The sequence below is a fragment of the Phoca vitulina genome, unplaced genomic scaffold (genome assembly GCF_004348235.1).
Source record: "Phoca vitulina isolate PV1807 unplaced genomic scaffold, GSC_HSeal_1.0 scaffold6, whole genome shotgun sequence".
Taxonomy (NCBI): domain Eukaryota; kingdom Metazoa; phylum Chordata; class Mammalia; order Carnivora; family Phocidae; genus Phoca; species Phoca vitulina.
Window position 1 is genome coordinate 57,820,493 of NW_022589709.1, and position 21,551 is coordinate 57,842,043.

A 21,551-nucleotide genomic window follows, 5' to 3' on the forward strand; every position below is an offset into this window, starting at 1 on the left:
TGCATTCTTTATTTTTCTCAGTCTACCTTTCATCAATAAATAACAGTGTTGCTTTAACTAAAAAGTGTGGAAAACTCTGATTGAATTTTCCACTTCAAAGTACACAAAATCATTTCATCTAACATGCTGTGCTGGAAAATCTATGCTCCATTCTGACCTCCTGTTGCAGTCTATTTCAAGTGTTGGTGATGCGCCGTGTCACACTGCATGGCTGGTGAAGGAGAGTAAGCATATTGACTGAGAAATGTTTTGAAAAACCCCTATTCCACATAGATCCCAGCTACTGTCAAAAATCACAAAAATGTTTGCATTTTGTCTGTGCAAGAGCATGACCGAGCTCTGGGAGAAATTCCCACAATAAATAAAACGAGCTACCAGCATAACTCTCCATCTAAACAAGACGGTGCTGGGCTTGGGGCGAGGGGGATGGGGTGGGGGCCAAGGTTCAGCCCAAATAATATGCTCAGAGGTGTCTAAGAGAAGATGTTATTAACTGTGCCCTTCCTTTAACCTATTTGCAAGGTTAAAATAAAATTTAGCAGAAGAGATTACCACCACTACTGAGAAGGCACAACTCAGCCGGCAGGCAAGGAACACACCGGAGGAAAGGTAATATATTGATTGACCTTTCCTTCCAATTGCAGTCCAGGCAGCTAGCTGTCTTTTTTCATTTGGAGGGATATTACAGCTGACCTAGCTTATTTTCTTGGACTAGCAAACTAGGACAGTCCTTGGACAAGTTAGGCAGCCGAGACCAGTATACCCTACAACAACATAGCACTACAACACTAACACTGTTATTAAGTGGGAAACCCTAAACAATAACGCTGTCATCAGAGAGCCTTCTGAGTTAGAGCTCTTCTTTCCTCCAAAAATGAAAGCTTCCTTATCAGAAAGAAGTGGGGAGGAGGTTTTCCAGGTATACAGAATGCAGTCAATATGAATTAATTCACAGTCCTTGAAATAAAGAGCAACAGGGTCCACGTAATTTCACATTTCCCAAAGAACGTGGTTTATGGGTATCGCTTGACAAGAAAAACTTAAGTTTCTGGACAAAAGGCTCTGTATTCACTTAAGCTGGAGAAGCACAAAATTAAATACAATGCAGAGCATTTACTTGATGCAAGATTTTTCCCATTATTAGCATTTTATCTAACAAGAGCAAGGGGCACAGTCAGCAGTGCTCTGGAAAATAATGGGTTCACGGAACACTTTGGGGGGGAAACCCCACTTAAGGCATGTGCATAGAACATGCTTTAAGAAATGCAGGTTTAACTGAGCCTTTGTTTTAGCACCACGGTAGGACAACCATAAGAAAAGCAGAGACCAAATTACTGCTACGTAATATGCCAGTTACTGTACTCGGTAACTTTGAATTTCTCTATGATGAAACAGCGAGGTGACCTATGCTGTAATTCAATCAAGTGTCCCCTACTATACCTTGCAAGACTGCACAACTAATCCAAGAGGAGACTGCAAACAAGAGCTATACAAACAAATCCCTGGTACATCCAGTGATCTAAAGAGCTCAACACAAAGCATAAAAACACTAGTATTCTATAGGCCTAGAGTTCATGCAACAGACAAACCCAGTAAATAAAAACTATCACTACGTCCATGTGTTTATAACACCAATGGAATAACAGAGCTGGGCCCCTATTTATCAATGGCCAAGACTTATCTTGGTTTTCTTTTCACTATTGGCAGATTTTCTGATCTCCCTGAACAAAATTCCTATTTTTGAGACTTGGATTTCCACTTAGGATGTAGACAATCACAAGAGACCATTACTCTCAACAACATGAATGAAGATATGAAGAAAAACGAGAAATGAAAAGTGGAAGTTTGGCTGTTTCCTCCCTGTCCTGCCATTCCACCTAGGTTGAGAGCCAGTCATGGGCCTCTTGCTTCAAGAGTTTATAACTTTCTGGAATTTGCTTTTCTTTTTAGGTTTACTGATGCCCTTAGCTTTTTTTTTTTAATTATTACGTTATGTTAGTCACCATACAGTACATCATTAGTCATTAGGTTTTTTTTTTTAAAGATTTTATTTATTTATTTGAGAGAGAGAATGAGATAGAGAGAGCATGAGAAGGGGGAGGGTCAGAGGGAGAAGCAGACTCCCCGCCGAGCAGGGAGCCTGATGCGGGACTCGATCCCGGGACTCCAGGATCATGACCCGAGCCGAAGGCAGTGGCTTAACCAACTGAGCCACCCAGGCACCCAGTCCTTAGTTTTTGATGTAGTGTTCCATGACTCATTATTTGTGTATAACACCCAGTGCCCTTAGTTTTTTATTTTTTTTTTAAACTATGATAGTGTAGTTGACCTAGCTGGTTTTGATTGTTAAGGTAACAGCAGCAGTCTCTTGTCATTGTCTATATCCCAAGTGGAAAAGGAAGTCTGAGAAATAAGAGATTTTGCTTCTTTGTGAGTCCCTAATTTTGAGGAGGTCAAACATTTTGAATAAATCAGTAGAAACTGAGGTAAATAATATTTAGGTCCAGAAAAAGTGTGTCCCTTTTATGTCACACCACTTGAGCAAGGGTGCTGAGTCATTCCGCTCTCCACTAGAGCTGGGTCTGGGTACGGCTGTGACCCACAGATAAGAAGAGAAACAGGCAGTGCAAAAAGATGAACAGATAACCAAGATCTGGGTGTTATCAGACCAAGACTCAAAAACAACTATGCTAAAGGATAGAGTGGTAAACGTACGTGACAAGATGACATAGGAAATTTCTGTACAGAGGTAAAAACTGCAGTAATAATGAAGCACAAAAGGGGAAATTGAGGCTGAAAGACAGGACACCAGAATGAAACAGACTTACCAGCTGACTGGGCAAAGCAAAGCAAAGTTTAAGTCAAAACGACAGATATTTTCCAAAATGAATCACCAGAAGAAGTAAAACAAAACAAAGCCAAAAGGTAAAAGGAGTATCAAAGACCCACAGGACAGTATAGAACAGCTTACATAGGTATACACAGAGTCCTAGAAGGAGAAGAGAGAAAATGAGGTAGAAGATATATTTATTTGAAAAGACACTGGACTAGGACTTTCAAGAAAGAAAAAAAAAGAATGATGGAAGGCATCCATCCACATATCCAAGAGGCGCAGTGAATCCTGGGCAGAATAAAAACAAAGAAAGCCATACTTGGGCACATCACAGTTAAATCTCTTTTTCAGGCGGAAGAAGGTAAATGTGTGTGTGTGTGTGGGGGGCAATGGCAAGCAAATGCCGCCCCTCAAAAATTAATGTAAAAATGTTAACAAAGGCAACAGAGTTGTCTAGATAAGCAATCCAGCTACCAAAAGATATCGTGGTCTGTGAGAATTAGCCTGCAAGTGTGTCTGAGCTGTCGAGGATGCTCTTCCTGAGTATCGCTAAGAAACGAACTCCTTCCAAAACCCTACCAGGATCCACAGAATCCCCAGGCAAGAGAAGAGTAGCCTGGCTAAATGTCTAAATTACTTTTTCAGAGTTGCTGTTTATGTTTTGATCGGTTTTTCTTTTTGCCTGAGGGCCAGGGGGCTAGAGAGGCACAGAGGATACAGAGATCCTTGAAGGCAAAGGGATGATTTCAGTAATTCCTCATAAACCTACAGCCAAATTGGGTAACCTGTACTTAACCCATTCTGTGATCTTTTCACCCCTAGATTAAAAAGATTTCCTACACCCTTCCTCCAAATAAATTGCTAATCTCATTTTGGCCAATTACCTGTTACACACATCTTTGGCAAGCACAATTCTGATGACTCTGAGAAAAGCCAACAAATGTAATTCACGACTTTTCTAAAGCCCTTGGTGGGGAGCGAAGTCCACATTAGGACAAAAGATGCTGAGCTACAACCAATCAAGGCACCTATGCATACTTAACCTTTGCCAGGTGGAAGACAAAAAAGGAGAAAGATCGTGACATAAGAACCTGTGTTTGAGAAGAGGGACAGGCCAAACTTTTTCCTCCTTCATGTTTTCAGTCACAACATTCAAGCAGACTTCAAGTAGAAATTCTAGCAATTCTGAAAGCCACAGTGATTGTGGTCTTTACAAGCTTGTTCTTCTTTTTACCTGTGTTTTGAAGCCCAATCCCATCCTTTTCTTAAAATCAGAGGCAAATAAAACCGAATACCATTTACTGGATAATAAATCAGATGTTGGAAAGCAGTACCAGGAAAGACATAAAACTTTGACAACAAAAAATAGAAATTTAAAACATTCTGAAAACTGCAACAAGGGGGTCCTCTGGGGTGTTGGTAATGCTGGGTTTTTTTGTGGTTGTTTTTGGGGGGCTGTTACATGGGTACAGTGTGTAAAAGTTCACTGACATCTGCACATTTTGGCTATGTGTACTCTTACAGAAGAAGAATTAGTGTCTAAGATCTGTGGGACAATATCAAGCTTAAAATATGTGTTATATTTCAGTAAAAATATGTTTTTAAAAGACTAGGTAGGAATTCTTCAAAAGGCAGCAGGCTGCACTCACCTTCAAATCAGGGCACTAAATCCCAGTGCCTGCCTACGAAACGGATACTAAGCATATTCTACTGGAACTGAATTCCAAAAGACATGTTTTAGCACTGTGATTCTGAATGCTTTAGTACTGGATTTATATCACACCTTATAGATAGCATCACAGAGAAGAAGTAATGGGAATCTACCTTCCTTAGAATTACTTGTATGTGTCTAAGTAGAGAGATATTAGGCTGAAAACAATGGGGTGCCTTTTGCCGATTTTTTAATTGAATTGTTAGAGGAATGTGGGATTCTGTTAAAGCCAAAATCCTTATAAATTAGGATAAACACACTTAGGAACCATAAGGAGAATAAACACTTTTCAGACAACTTTGCAGCAATACAAAGATTCAGAGTAGTGTATTATCAGGTGGAAGAGAGTGGTATGGAGGCCAAAGGATGTATCTGACACTTGAGGCAAAGAGAACATCACCTCAAGGATAGTGACTGCCTTCCTTGTGAACCCTGAGAAATACTGGCTGGTACAGGGCATCCCCTAGGAAAGAGGCACAGTCCCTCTTTATAAAGATGGTGGTGGCAAAGCACATAACATGGAGCCTATGTACAGGGAGTAACCGGGTGTGAGTCCTGGCTTCACCTTGTACTAGCTCTGTGGCCTTGGACAAGTTAGGTAACTTCTCACTCCTGCAAAGGCAGTGAACAACTCTGCACAGGTTGCCCTGCAGAAGATCACCGTATACGCGTGGTCCCAAAATTCAACATGAGATTCTTCTTGGCCACGAAGAAAGGGAATTAATCATTTGTCATGTGGGAAGACATTGTGCTTTGAGTGTGATGTTTACTGTCATAGCTGCCCCCTGGCAACTGGCAAATGGTGCCCACAGGAGTTGAGAATGACCAACACAGATAGTTGCCCAGTAGAGTTAAAAAAACGAGGAGGGGAGAGATGAAAATACCATTGATCTGCCCATTGCAGGGTCTTCCTTATGATCCAAACCATAATAGCCTTTACCTATCTATTTATGTCTAACTGACATCTGCTGCCCAATCTGTTATATGCTGTAATAACAGGAGGTTGCCTTAAATTCATGAGAGACGTCCCTGCTATCCTTCGTGAGTTGTCTATGCCCCTCAGCCAGTCTTAACACAAGCCAACTAACTGCGGTAAAATCAATGGAAAGGTAAGGTTCCCCCCCATTCTTTAGAAACACCCAATAGCTGTAGCAATTTTTTGGAATGTTTTATATTTCTATTGTTTTTGCTTTTAAAGGCTTATAGCTTTCACTGTTGCTTTCCAGCATCATAACTTAGTGCCCAGTAAAAATGACAGAAGTTTTTGTGTAGCAGAGTTGCCCTTCCCATTCTGTTTCTTGATCTGGGTGCTCGCTGCACAGGATTGTTCAGTCCGTGGCAATCCACCAAGGTGTATGCTTCTGAATATATATTATATTTCAATAAAAAGTATTATATACATGGACACCCCAAGCACACACAATTAAAAAAAACAACAACAACAATTTGTCCACCAAGTTGCAAGTGCCAGGCATGTGCCAAGGGCACCACGTGTGGGAAAGCGTCTCCCTCAGCACTTCAGCTATGGCCATCACGAGTGGCAAGACTTCATGCTGAAGAGCAGGGACTCCAAGCCAGGCTGACCGGGTTCGAACGCTGGCCTCTGTGTCACGAGCTGTGCGAGCTTGCGCAGGCGACTTAACTCCACCATACTTTGGTTTCCTCGCCTGCAAAATGCCGCTCCCAGTACCACCCTCCTCGGGTTGCTGTGAGGAATGAAGGAGTTGGTCCAGTGTGCAAAGCCCGGGGAACCACGTGGGGCACATGCCCGGGCTGCGTGTTAGCTATTCCGTGATCTGTAGTCGCCATACTTCCCTCACGCAAGGCTGCTCCCACTTGTGCGGCAGGAAGTCTCCCTTAGAGCCTATCTCCTGGCCTATTTTTGCTTGGGGAGATTCAAGGGTAGAGGACGGGACAGAATTAATCATACTGCTCAGCCCAGAGCATATGCTTGTCACACATCGGCTTGCTTACTTTACAATATTTTCCTATTTTCTACTTCTGTGCCCTCCACTCTTTCCCTGACTCCAAGCAACCCTCCTAATGCCCCGGATGGATATTCAGCTATTTGTATGAACTCCTGGAAAATGTCAATTATATGGTGTGCATCTATTTTTTTTTTTTTAAGTAGGCTCCATGCCAATCATGGAACCCAACATGAGGCTTGAACTCACGACCCTGAGATCAAGACCGGGGCTGAGATCAAGAGTCGGATGCTTAACCGACAGAGCCACCCAGGTGCCCCTGGTGTGCATGTATTTTTGATTGATGATAAAAGTGTGGTACCACAGAATTGAATTTCTAAACTTGTTTTCACACAGTGACATGCTTTTGGTTCTGTCCTCATTCCTGCGTGCCTCCAGGCTGCTTCTTCGACCTGCTGGATGCTACAGGAAGGCATCCATCCTATTTTCCCAGTCACCCTCTCAAACTGTCTACACCCACAATACTCCCGAACTTTCTGGAGCAACAACCGTGCTGCAAGAGGCATCTGGGCACACGTCCTCGGACACAGGCCCCTTTTTCCAGATGGAGATGTCAGGGTCACAGGGCAGACCATGCCCAGTTATAACTAAGAGCTGCCAGTTTACTCCCCCAGACAGCCTTATCACTCTGGGGACTGGCTGTACCAGACATTTCAGTACAACAACCTTCTTAATGAAGGAGATAGTGTTATTGCCCCAGCGTACTGATGAAGAAAGAAGAGGCTTCTGCTCAGTCCCATAGCTAGTCCACATCTGCCTGATCTCAAAGCCTCTGAGCATCCCATCATGGAGGGTCACGTCAAGGGCGCACCCTCCACGCCACCCTCATGTCACACTCCCTCCATTCTGGTCCGGCAGACAGCTTTCCTGTGTGCATTATGGAGTGCTCACCTCTACATTCATGCTGTTTACAATGTCCTGTTCCTCCTTCAAGAACTAGAAGAAAACTCATGAGCTCTAGGAAATCTTTTCTGACTGCCGCTCACAGCTTTCCCTCAATTCAAAATCAATACCCAATACCACGCAGATACTGTTTACCATATAATTTATTATTGTCTCGGCTTTATTTATTTGCTAATTTTATTACATTCTTGAAGGTAAGCACCCAATCCTGCAAGTTCTATTCCTTCATGCCTAACATACTGTTGAGTGCATGGTACACCTTCATAAGTAAGTAGAACACAGTTTTAACAATGCAGACATTTTGGGCGCCTGGATGGCTCAGTTGGTTAAGCGACTGCCTTCGGCTCAGGTCATGATCCCGGGTCCTGGGATCGAGCCCCACGTCGGGCTCCCCCTGCTCTGTGGGGAACCTGCTTCTCCCTCTGCCTCTGCCTGCCACTCCCCCTGCCTATGCTCACACTCTCTCTCTCTCTCTCTGTGTCAAATAAATAAATAATATCTTAAAAAACAAAACAATGCAGACATTTTACCTCAAAAAATCATCTGGTCCTAACCCCTTATTTTACAAAATAAGAGAAAAATTCTAGTTGAATAATTATTAAGTAGTAACCATGATAACAGTAATCATAATTTAAAGGAGCGCTCCAATTTGTCTGATATTCCTTAACTGGCTGTGTGGGGAAAACTTTTCATCCATTATCTCATTTACTCCTCAAAAGAATCTGGAATGATGGATATTATTTTGTTCTCCCATTTTCAGATGAGGAAGCGGAGGCTTTCTTTGCATGAGTAAGTAACTGGCCCAAAGTCACAGCTAGTAAGTTTCAGATATGGATTCATGTCCCTTTTAACTGGGACCAAAGGTAATTTATAGATGACTGATGTCAAAACAAACAAACAAAAACTATAAACAGCCTCGAAAATTTCTGATAGAAATCTACCACCTCTAAAAGCCTTGGTTAAAAAAAATTACATAGTACGCTTTATGTGACTAAAATACTCTGAGAATAATTATGGCAACTGGTCTTCCCAACCCTTTTCCCCTCTTCCAACATCCTTAAATAGAGTAAGAAGTACTACATCCTCCAAAAAAGAAATTATTCTTTAACACTTGAAATTCCTGGGACTAGGAAGGTGTTAATTACCATCCAGAAACTCAAATGCATAACAAAGCTCAAAATGTAGACATTTTAAAACCAAAGCCCTTAATGCTCAAAAATCAACCTATTTCCTTCTGCTACTGCAGACAGACACACAATGCCCTGATTTCCACTGCCATCATTCCACTTCATCTCTGCAACCGTGAACTCTGGTCAGTGTAGCTTCTTGTCCTCTCTGAACAGTGGATTTCTAAGGTCTCAAAGACATTTACTCTTCAGATAGGTAAAAAATGAAAAAAAAGGATCAATCCTAAAATGTTTATGGTCATGAGAAAAGAAGACCATCTGCTCTGAGATAGCTCTGGGCTAGTTTTCCCAGCAGGGGAGCCCAGGTTTTATAAACCTTATTCTCATTAGAAAAAGGTAGAAAAATTGCTGGGAATTAGTCGAAAGGATTTTCAGGCCCTAAAGCAGACTAAAACAATGTATTTAGAATTATATGCGGGTTTTTGGTAGTTGGATAATCAGTGCATGCAGGTCATTCGGTTTGTTTTTTAAAGGAAGATAGAATGTTACAATACCTTCTGGTTTTGAAATTTATTAGATGCTATGCCTACCACTATTTACCCTCACATGCTCAAATTTTAAGTACAATCTTTATGAACCTATTTATTCTGGATCAGCAAAGCTTCTGATAGAAAATGACAGCTCATCTAGAATAAATCTTCATCATCCTTTTGTGCGGAAATGCCAGAGGATTTGAAAAGTAATCCTCTGTACTCTCCTGTGTTCTTTCCTTGTGTACCTCTCGTCTCCCCACATCATGTCCCTGATGCTTCCATATCAAATTGATTTTTATTTAACAGAGGCCTTTACCAGCTCCACAAATAACTGCTCTGTGGTCTTTGAACTATTATTCCTATCGCCCACTTTGCTTCATTCTTTGTTCATTTACTGTGTTACAGCATTCATACTGGGGGACAGACAGGTGAGCATATTCTGAAAGTGAAAGCCTATTTAGAAATTCCCAGTGGACAAGCTTAGCCAATCAGAGGCACATTACTTACCTTTGATTTCTTCTTAACCCTTTACTCTTATTCAAATAAAACAGATTTAAAAGCTTGTTTTCCTATACTTAAAGCACAAAAGGCTTTCTAAGACTGAGAGAAAAAAAAAAAATCCAGGCTATGGGGGGTGGGAAGCCAACTCCTTGAGCAGACAATGATCCCCTTATGTCTGGTCCATATTTTCCCCATAGCTTTAATGTAATTCTGTTCTAAAAATGAACTTCCACTGAAGACACGGATAGAGGACCGCCTAATAATAATGCTTTGCAAGTAATGAGGAATGATGTCATTGGTGGAGGGATTTTAGGATTGAGAAATGGCATTCAAAAATCTCAGACTAAATGGTAAAGTGACGTTATAAATAGCCTTGAGGGAAAATAAAAATAATTGCTTAATTTGATTAAGAGAACATTTCATATACTCTCATTTAACTAGATGAGAAAATCTATAGCAGTAGAGGCTCTGTGTTAAGTGGCTACCCAAGAGCTGGTTGATGGCAAAGCCCACTGCACAACGCAGTCTACTTTACTCTTCCACCACTCCATATTGCTATAGGAAAACTAAACATTTCTACCTGATCACACTTCTTTCGAGATTACACAACACCGACTCAGAACAAAATCAATGCCCTCAGAAGATTTGGCAGCTGGTTTACCATAAATTGTTTCTGACCCCCACAACATGGGCACCTATAATTTGCAAGAGTTCTTTACTACAGCTCGGGTTATTGAATTCAAAATGATACAGTGCAGATTCTAAAGCAATGTGCTTATAATGAAAGGTCACCGGCTACACAGATGCACATTTCCATTTGCTATTTATTGTCCAGGTAACATATCCACACAGCTAACAGTGGCTTCCCCTATCACTTCCTAATGTTAGAAAAGATTTTTAGGGCCTTCTAAAATTTCGAGTACTGCAGTGTTTTGGGGAGAAAAGGAGTTGACCTTTAAAACCTACCTGGTAACATGGCTGAACCTATTCACATACACATTAAAGCACCAGATAACTTCTTTACAGGAGTTTAATAACTTCCTCTTAAAGTCTATCTGAAAAAAAAAAAACAACCCATGATTCTTGCTCAAAACAAAACAACAAAAAGACTCTCACTACCATTGAAAGAAGATCAGCTAACTTACAGTGTGATTTATAATGCACTGCATGGTGGGGCACAGTATTTCTGAAAATGCCAAGGGAGAATGAAATGAACACAGGAAAAGAGAAAGAGGAACAAAAGCACATGCTGAGTGGAGTCCTTAGAACACCAGAGACCAGGAAGTCCATGCTGTGTATAGCATGATGCTTCAGTACCTCATCAGTTAAAACTCTTTGGTGTGGCCCAAGAAAGACCCGGTATACTCCAAGCTGTGTCTACTCCAGCAAAATTCACCTCTTAACATGATGAAACCATCCAACTTATTCAAAGCTGGTTTATTTCTTCCCCTCGCACACCAAGAGAACTTCCATGACTCCATCATAAGGATTATGAGCCAAAATGAGTTGTCTGGAGGAGCTTGGGGAGGCGGCACCCTAGGCACTTAATGAAGGGTTATGACATCTGGAGTCCACTTTCAAATATTCACCATAGGCAGTGTAATCTTAGGTATTGGTTAAAATCATCCCCTATACATAGTCAGTGGCCCTGATCACAATTTACTCCCCCAGAGTGGTCAACTAGTCTTACATAAGAGGTATCTACATTTCGGTCAACACTAGAGAGTCTGCCAAATAGCATAATGAAATAGGTTTTCATCGCTGAAATCAAAATCAGTGGCTTCCTGATGGGCATAACGGATGGTACAAACAGGCTGTCATTGTTGGAACTAGTGGCATTTAAGGTAAGTGGGCAAAATCAACCTAGAGACATTCTTTACCCTTGCATGACCAGGGCTTACGACTCTCGGGCAGCCTGTAACTTGTACGTACCCTCAGCACTGGCACCTGATGACCAAATGCTCCACGGCCTCCCGTCCAGGAGCTAGGTCGGAGGAGCCCTGTTGTTTGACGCCTGCTACAAAGGTGAGAGAACCCTGCCCGCAGGAAGTCGTCAGGTATTCGACCTTGAGTGGAACTTTCCAAAAAAATTCCGCTGGAGCAGTTAAAAGGCCAGAGAGCAGGGATCTCACTGGGTTTAGATGACTGGTGGCTATAGGAATGTTTTGTGCCTATCTGCTTGTACATGTGTGTTCAATGAAAGTCCATATACAGCAAAACTGGCCCGTGACTTACTTGAGGTGTGTGGGATTAGCAAGCCTTTACCCAAAACCTCACCCACATTTCTGTGGCTACTGCTATTTATCACACAGAACCTAAGAGTTGAGCATGACCCATCACTTCTTGGCCTTTTGACTAAGATCAAGTGAAGAGTTGAGCATGACTGCATCGGCTTAAGACTATTCTCAACAGATATAGAACACATAACTGGGGCTCTGGGGCCCACCCTCACCAAGCTGTACGTTTTCAGGAGTTGTATAAGTCTGTTGTTAAGTGCAGCCGTTATTATGATTTAAAAATATCTAAACGTACAGTTAAATACATTTTATTGAAAACAAAGGTAAAAGACACTCAAAACCGATCTGCTTCCTAATTATGCTGCTCCGTTTTACTAGGGTTTATGTCCATTGCATCTGGACGGTAGACGAACTAGGTAATAGTGCTCTAGGAGGCTTCTCTTATCCCCGCTGTGAGGTTGGTCGTGTCACAGGGTTCTTGAAATTGGGCTGTGGTGAGAATATCCACAGAAACCAGCAAACGCTACCGATCAGGGATCTGTTGGTTCTCAGAGCTGGTTGCTAAACCCAGAACTCCACGGGTATGGACGGTCTTGAATTAATAGAGCAGACTTTGCTTCCCCCAAGACCTTCAAATACACCAGCATGTATAAAAACCCACAACCTCCTTTGGCACCGAGGGGGCACACCACCATGCACACGTGCCGCCTGGGGCAGCGGGACACACTCACTTTTGAAGCAGCTGGGTCCACTAGTCTCTGCCGATGTCGCGCTGAGTTGAAATGGCTCTTCGGAGACTGCCCTTCCTGACAGCGAATGGAAGATGGGGCATGAACAAGAGATGGGAAGGGGAGAAGGTGGGGCATGGGATGATGGGAAATGGTCAGAAAAGGGAGAGGGACAGTGTTTAACGGCACTGTACTTGTTTCTTTTAGCCGATATCCAATAATAAAAACACGTTTTCCCCCACAGAAGTACATGCCATGGTCAAGTCCTTTTGTTAAAAACAGCCTGATATATACACGTGTGAGTAATAACTTTATGGACACAGCCCAGTACCCAGACATTTCCCATCAAATCTTCATTCTTCCCTTATCTGACACTGTCTCTAATTCTATTTTAAGGATACTAAGGAGACTTGGAACCTGATTTCCCTGAACATGAAGTCAATCTCCCTGGAAGAGCAAAAGGCATTAAAGGGGCAACTCTCACAAGAGTTAGACTCGGGACCCATGTGGATATCACCAAAATGACATGGGAGTCATCGTCTTCCTCAAAAACATGAAAACTCTCCCGCCTCTCTGTACCATCCAGGCTGAATTCCTGGTGTCTGGCAGCCACCAAAATTTCTGTCCCTGAATGCAATTACATTTTATTGGCACCAACAGAGACTGAGCATTAAGTTAATAATTTAATCTATGTAGAAGAGTGGTCTTTCCTTAGACCAGTCCCATTAATGCTCTTCTACATATAGAGGACACATGGATCCCATAGAAAAACCTAACACTTCCCCATTGTTTATTCCATGCCAAACACATACACGCCCCCCAAAAAAAAATTCCAAGAAATTTTATTTTAAAGGGCAAATTTAGAATAGGGGTCCACATAAATTGTACAGAGTTTCGCTTCTCCATTCTTTCAAGAACTTAAGAAGCAAACATGATCGATCCACTGTGAGAATCAACTTGAGTGATGAGGAAATGAAAGCAACAGAGAGAAGGTCTCAAAAAATCCCTGGGCTTAAAGCCCCTGGTCCAAGTGAGAGACTACACAGGGAGCAGAACGCCCCTCCCATGAGTGTTAGCCTTAGCTCAGCTCTGTTGACAGAGCAAAGTACAGGACCTTCTACTTAGGTGGGAATGCAGTTATCTTTATTACAATACTTAAGAATTCTTTTTCTTCTAGGAATAAGAGCTCTATTACTTTTAACACGTGGATCAATCACATCCACTTGAAACACCAACAATCACTACTTCAGTGTCCAAAGTATAATGCTTACCTTTCAAAAAGGAAATGTCATTAAGCAGCAGACCGCAAGTCAGAATTATGATTTTCCTAGTAACTGCCCTGCCAACACGCATTCTTTCCCTACTCTCTTCTGAAAGAATCCAAGGAAATAAGTTTTAAATCTCAGCTGACCTAGAAAATGTACTGAAGTTTTAACAGCAAAAATGATGCTCATTAATTCACTGAATATTTCGCAAAACAAAAACAAACACAAAATGTATGACTTCCCACTCAAAAGAATCAATAGTTTTGCAGGAGAAATAGCTTTATACTTTTTAAAAAAAGATTTTACTTATTATTTGAGAGAGAGAGAGAGAGCGTGGGGGGGGGAGGGGCATAGGGAGAGGGGGAAGCAGGCTCCCCACCGAGCAGGGAGCCCTACTATGCAGGACTCAATCCCAGGACCCTAGGATCATGACCTGAGCGGAAGGCAGACGCTTAATGGACTGAGCCAGCCAGGCACCCTTACTCTTTGTTTCTTAAATTACGAGATTATTTTTTTAGCTGGATTTGAAAATTCTCCTTTAACTTTAATGGCTTATCAGAAAGTGGTTTTAATATTTTTTCTCCCTAAAAAAAAGGCATTAGATATAAATAAATAAATAGCCTCATTAATATATCTGGAGATCTATCTGCCCTTATTAACCTCCCTATGAAATGATTACAACTGATTTAAGAGTTCCAGTGCACAGTGCCAGGCTTCCACTTATGAGGAAAGAAATTAATCTTGGCGTTAAATATACAATTACAGTCAATGTGCAAATTAACTAAATCCTAGGCCTGTGGTTTATTGCTCTTCTTCTGACTGAAAGGTGAAAATTTTTTTTTTTTTTAATTAGCTAATTGCACCATGAACTCAGCAGGGGGCAGATGTTGATATTAAAACTAGAATCTGAATCTTAAACTCCCACCCCTGTGGAAGGCCAGTTTAAAGAGAGTAAGCACATCCTTCAAGGAGGGGGGTGAGGGGAGGGGAGTTGGGTTTTTGAAACCTGGTTTCCATTTTATCTCATTTACCATCAAGGACAATGAATCTGTGGCAATGGTCTGCTTGCAGTGAACAAATATGTGTATGAAATAATCAATACATTTACACAGATTCTAGTAATACATCTTAATAGAAACCAAAGAACAGCCTGGAGGATTGATGTCATTTTAATGAATTGCATATGGAGTGAAAATAAAGGAATTGTGAACAGCTCACACCAAGTTTTTCCTTCCTATGACTCATATCTTAAACTAATCTTAATTTTCAATAGAATAGTTGCATTGTATTCTACCACTGGAAAAAAAAAAAGTTAGTTATGGTCAGTTACTCACATATTCTGGAATCAGTTTGATACTGAGGCTTTGTGGAAAGATCTACATAGCTAGGTACTGGATAAAAATTTTTGAGAAGAATTTAATGCATTAGAAACTAGACATGCCTGCTTCTTCACTTTAGGGAGACCTTCATTTAAAAGCTTGTTCTTTCCTTTTTCCAGTCTTTTTATAGAGCAGATTCCCTGACACAACCAGGGGAAATACAAACAATTCATCCTGGAGCACAAGCAGTTATATAAAGTCAATTATGAAATACTTGACATTTTTTAAAAAGCAAACAGCCTCTTATTAACGGTAATGCAGGAAACCAACATCTTATATAAAAAAAATTGTACATATAGTTTTCCATGCTCAAGAAAAACAGTGAATTCTATTATTCAGGCTAACGTTAAAGGCAAAATATGTGACTTCATTTTTCTTTTCCCAAACTTTGAGTCCCAAGAGGCCATTTTTCCTCCAAAATGACAGCCTTCAGACTCTGGTATCTGTCATTCCAGACTGAGACATCAGTCTCCCGGTAGCATTTACCTCCTGGCAAATTCCATCAACATCAGCAAAATAACAGATCGGACCTGGGTGGCCCAGGGGGCTCTCGACGGAGCAGCTTATTTACATATGTAAATAGGGGCTCTTTACCTGCAAGGGGAGGGGGCAGGAGAAGGAGGGGTGGAAGCCTCAACCATCAGTTTCGTGGAAACAGAAGTACATTATATTGCTTAGGTCAACTTAACCAAAATCCTCTTGCTTTGATAACCACCACTAATAAAAGTAGCAGCCCTCGGTTATGTAAATAAACTATTAAAAAATGACAAAGGAAGTGCTGACATGTGCATAATCTGGAAACTTAACAAGACATATTTCATCTCCGTGCTAAATGCTTTCATCAAGCCTTCTCCTGTTAAGAAAGTCATTTTAGAAATTATAAACATCCCTTAGCACTGCAGATCATACTTTTTAAAGAAATTATTGTTCCCTAAACATTACAGACCTGATAGCATAATACTTTAGCCTAATTTGCACCACACAAACACTCTTAAAAGAATACTCTGTGGAAAACAATTTATCAGGCATGAACTAATGGGTGTCCGGTGAATTTAGTGGCTGGCATTGGATTATTAAAGTAACTAGTACTTTACGTCATGTATAAAGTACTCTATCTCAAAATTAGAGCCACAAGTTTTAAACGCAGTGTATCTGTAATTTTGGCATTAATCCCATTATTGTAAAAAAGAAAAACCAACTATCACTGGACATTTCCAGCCTAGATATTTTAATGTAAGAAAACAAACAAAATAAACATAATGGTTTCAAGGGCTCCCAGACAACTTCCCAAAAGTCCATTCAAAACAATTTTAATTCTGGCAAGAATCACATGCATTCTCAGGTAATAAAATTTTTCACCAAACTCTGAGACATCCTTTTGTCTGAGATGAATACATTTCACCCCCAACTGAAGCTCTTGCTAAACAGCTGACTAAAATACAACAACGCTCCTGCAAAGAGTCTCTAGTAAAGGAGACCCTTCAAGTCCATCAAGCAATCCAGGACCACACAAAGTCAAGAAACTCCGTGAAAATAAATTGATTCAAAGAATTCACAAGCTAGGGAGATTTAACAATTACCAAGCATATCAAAGTAAGGATCAAAAAACCCAAATGAACATGAAAGAAATGTGCCCCTTAGAAGCGAGAACACATTTTCGATGGGGACATCGTACGATTCTAAAACCCATGGCACTAATCCCACTACCATTTATGAAAACCTCTATAATTCATAACCTTGTAAAGATGAAAGTACATCATTTCTTTTTCTTTCAAACTTTTGGCTCAAGAGTCACCAAAATAGGGTAGTGGAAGGCATACTCTCACCTGTGAAAGCAAACCCTAACACAGTGGCTAACTTTTGTCACTGTGATGCTCGGCGAGAAGTAGATTTCACATCATTCAACAACACGTGACAGCACCATGAGCAAAGCACCCTATTTGCTCATCTAGTCTAGTTTCTTTTTAAACAAATGCCGGGCTCTAGCTACCACATCACATGGATTTGACCTACAGTTCAAAACCACAGCAGGTTTTAGCGGCTCTTGGACTGTGATAAGACTGCAGTCTTCAGACCCTGATGCTTTAGGGTGTGTCCCAAACTTCAATCATTCACTTAGTAATTTTTCCCATATCCAAGTACCTTGTCTGCTGTTACATCTACTATGTATGTTATTTATTCTTTTAATTATTTTGAAAGACAGCTCTTTTTTAAAAAAAATTAAATACTTCAATTTTTAATGATAGCCTAAGTAACACTATCTTGAAATCTTGGCTTTGTTGTTCCAGTTACATTTTTTTTTTTTTAAGATTTTATTTATTTATTTGAGAGAGAGAGAGAGAGACAGTGAGAGAGGGAACACAAGCAGGAGGTGGGGAGATAGAGAAACAGGCTCCCTGATGAGCAGAGAGCTCACCAAGGGGACTCGATGCTAGAACCCCGGGATCATGACCCAAGCCGAAGGCAGACGCTTAACCGACTGAGCCACCCAGGTGCCCCAGTTACATTTTTTCTAATATATATTAAGATAACTATATTGAACACTACATAAAAATCTCTGTGTGCTGACTATACTCATCCGTGCACAACCAGTGGTGCCCACCCCAGCTCGGGTGGCAGGGAGAAGCCCAGGCTCCACAGTGGGTATCTGGAGAGCAGGCTGGGTGGTGACCACAAACCAGCATTTATGACTCTGCCCTAACAACATCTCCCCCCCAACCCCAACTAACTACTCTGAGATGTTAAGCAAATTGCAAAATTGCAAATTTTACAAGCCCATGACCCAATTCTTGTCCTCTGTCCCCCAAACCTGCTCTCCTCAGTGGACCTCATCCCCATCCTCCCGTACCTCCAACATTCACCCAACTGCTCTAACCAATGAGCTGGCATCAACCCTGCTCTCTCATTCGTAATCTCAGTTCCCATGGGCCAGATACCAACCCCCCACTCACCCATATTTAATCCATCAGCAAATCCTATCGGTTTTCATTTCATAACATATTTCAAATTCAACCATTCTCACTTTTACCATTATCCACCTCATCCAAGCCACTTATCTGTATCATTTGCAGGGCTGCCATAAGAAGTTACCACAAACTGAGTGGCTTAAACAAAAGACACTTACTTTCTCACAGTTCTGGAGGCCCCAAGTCTGAGATCAGGGCTCAAATCCTTCTGAGGGCTGTGAGGGAAGGATCTGTCCCAGCCTCACTCCTTGACCTCTAGATGACCCTCCTCTTCCTATGTCTTTAAATGCTATATTCTCTCCATGCAGGTCTGCCTCTGTTCCCAAACTTCCCCTTATTATAAGGACACCAGTTACACTGGATCAGGGACCACCCTAACAACTTCCTTTTAACTTGATTACCTCTGTAAAGACCCTGTCTCCAAACGACATCACATTCTGAAATACAGGGGCTAAGGCTTCAATGTATTTGGGGCAGACAATTCAACACATACCACCATCCAAGTCATCCAGAATCCAGTGATACCTCACATCCCTTCTGCTATTTTTGCCGTTGGCAGGGTCTATGCTCCCAGTGGCAGACAAAGCCACCCTGTACAACATATGCAATACTCCTTTTCTCCAAACCCTCCAGTCCATTTCCCTTCTTCTCACACCAAGTCCTTCTAGGGCCTGCAAAACCCAGCCCTGGGTACTTGTCTGGATCCTATGCTCCCCGCCCCACCCCAACTCCCACTCCACTCTGGCCACATTGGTCTCTGTGCTGTTTCTAGAGCTCTTCAAGCACATTCCCAACTCATGTTCCCTGTGATTCCCTTCACTAGAAAACACTCCTACAAGTATTGTTGCAAAGCATGCCCATTCACTGTATCCAGGAATGCTCAAATGCCTCCTCCCCTAAAAGACCATCCCCACCCCTCCCTTTCCCCTTCTCCTCCTTTACTTCTTAACAGTTACTACTCTGTGACATTATATTGTACATGTATGTGTTCATCTTTTTTTTCCCTCTAAGTTCCACAAGGCTGGGAGTTTGGTCTCATTTATTCTCTGCCTGGCACCTGATGGATGCTGGATAAATAATTATCAAACCAACAAATGAAGCAAATTTATATACATGATGCACAATTATACCAGCTCATTCATACCCAATGTTTCAGCCGGGGTTCCTGCAGCAAAAAGAGTGCATAACTCAGACTGGGTGGTTTGAGACAAAAATTGGATAGTGAAATTATTTACAAAGAAGTAAAAGGAGTAGGGCTCCTTCCTCACTCCTAGGCCAAAAGAGGCAAAGGGAGGAAGCTGCTTCCAGAAAGTGTAGGACAGAGCCAGGTAGAGAGGTCACCTGACAAGTGCCCTTACTTTCAAAAGAGCATTCAGCCAGGCTGGGCTAATGCCACAGGAAGGAAGCCAGAGAATGGCTTCTATCGTATTCTCCATTCCCCCTTCTTGCTTCTAAAGCTCCTGCCCACTGGGCCTAACCCAACCTGACACCAAAGAGCATGGAGCCCTTTGATGCAAGTCTGCAGAGGAGATGGGTAGTGGGAAGAGCAGAAGAAAGAAAAAGAGAGCAAGGGAGGTGGGAGGGAGGAAGAAGAAAGAAAAGAAAAGAAAAGAAAAAAGAAAAGAAAAGAAAAGAAAAGAAAAGAAAAGAAAGAAAAAGAAAGAAAGAAAGAAAGAAAGAAAGAAAGAAAGAAAGAAAGAAAGAAAGAAAGAAAGAAAGGAAGGAAAGGAAGAAAAGAGAAAGAAAAAAGAAAGAGAAAGTGGAGAGGTAGGGAGAAGACAGAGGAGGTAAAAGGAAGAGAAGTGGGGAAAGAGAGAGAGTGGGAGAGAAAGAGGGTGGAGAGGAAGAGGAGAAAGAGAGAAAGGCAGAGAGGTACAAACTGATTTGGAAGTCAAAGAGAGGCTATAAAGTACCCACAGGGCAACTGAGCCAAAGTTAACACTAGCAAGCACAGGGACTGCTTCCCTTCTCTCTTCCCGGCCCAGTCCTGACTCTGAAACAGCACGTGCTGTTCTACCTGTAAAATTGCCCTTGCATAGGGGCGCCTGGATGGCTCAATCGTTAAGCGTCTGCCTTCAGCTCAGGTTGTGATCCCAGGGTCCTGGGATCAGAGTCCTGCATCGGGCTTCCTGCTCAGCGGGGAGTCTGCTTCTCCCTCTGCCCCTCCTCCTGCTTGTGCTCTCTCTCATAAATAAAAATAAAATCTTTTAAAAATTTTTTTTAAATTTCCCTTGCTAAATAACATCTGACAAAAGGTTAGTATCCAAAGTATATAAAGAACTTATGCAACTCAACAGCCCAGAAACAAATAACCCAATTAAAAACTGGACAGAAGACATGAACAGACATTTCTCCAAGGAAGACATCCAGATGCCAACAGACACAAGAAAAGATGCTCAACATCACTCAGCATCAGGGACGGGGGAAATAGGTGAAGGGGATTAAGAGCACACTTATCCTGATGAGCACTGAGTCATGTATACAATTGTTGAATCACTAAACTGAACACCTGAAACTAATATAACACTGTATGTCAACTATACTGGAATCAGAAAAAAAGACCACTACCCATAAAAAAAATTGCCGTTGCCGAACGGCACACGGTACACACATGAGCACTGAAGCTCGATGGACGTGCCTGTGTGTTTGAAGGGAGCAGAGGCAAACAATTTAAGCAGAGAAGCCAAGTGGTACTTTTCTTCTTGGGCCCTTGCTTCCCAGAAATACTGAAGGGGTGATCTAGGTATTACCTGTAAAGCACCACGTTATCTAATGGCGGGGCTTTTGCCTTTGTCAAGGTCTTACATGAAATGCGATATTCTGAGGGCTGCAGTCTCAAGTCAAAAGAAAATCCTGGGATTGGATTCCTGAGGAAATTCTTACTTTGAATTCAAAATCACTTCCCAGCCCAAGTACACTTGAGTTTACCTTTTAAAGTTATTCAACCTTAGGAAAGGAGAAAAGCCAGTCTGCACTGAATCCCCTAAAATTCCTCGCAGAAGGGGGCTCTGGCACCCTGAGGGCCAGTGGGAAATGCAGACCCGAGGGCCAGTCTCCTCCCACCCCGGATGGGTGATGGCAGCCGGTCCCGGTCAATTAGCCCTGCTGGACCTCAGCACCCACCCCTGTGAGTAGGCGTGATGCATCCAAAGGTCTGAAATTCCAAGATCCTCTAGGAACGTGAGCTCAGTACAGTACAGATCAAAAATATACAGGAGACCCTGTTTTAAAAAGAACTAAATTCAATTACTGGGCTCCTGTCATAGCTCAAATTGCTTGTAGTCTTCGTGCTATGTGTGTTTTGGGAATCACAGTATTGACTTGCTATTTGGAAATGTTTACGCTTACTGCTGTTCATAGAGAAATGTCTGGGTCTCTGACTG

The 21,551-nt window shown here is 41.9% G+C and overlaps 1 protein-coding gene across 6 annotated transcripts in view; it reads right to left on the reverse strand.

Annotated features, from left to right (window-relative positions):
• MAST4 (microtubule associated serine/threonine kinase family member 4) overlaps window positions 1-21,551 on the reverse strand; it is a 543,729-nt gene that overhangs the window by 268,166 nt on the left and 254,012 nt on the right. For 3 of the 6 annotated variants that reach the window (XM_032404298.1, XM_032404297.1, XM_032404296.1), the window contains exon 4: window positions 12,562-12,636. The exons of the other annotated variants lie outside the window; for them this stretch is intronic. In XM_032404298.1, the coding sequence (XP_032260189.1) occupies window positions 12,562-12,636 (75 nt within the window). The remainder of the gene's footprint in view (window positions 1-12,561; window positions 12,637-21,551) is intronic. 6 annotated transcript variants of the gene reach the window in all.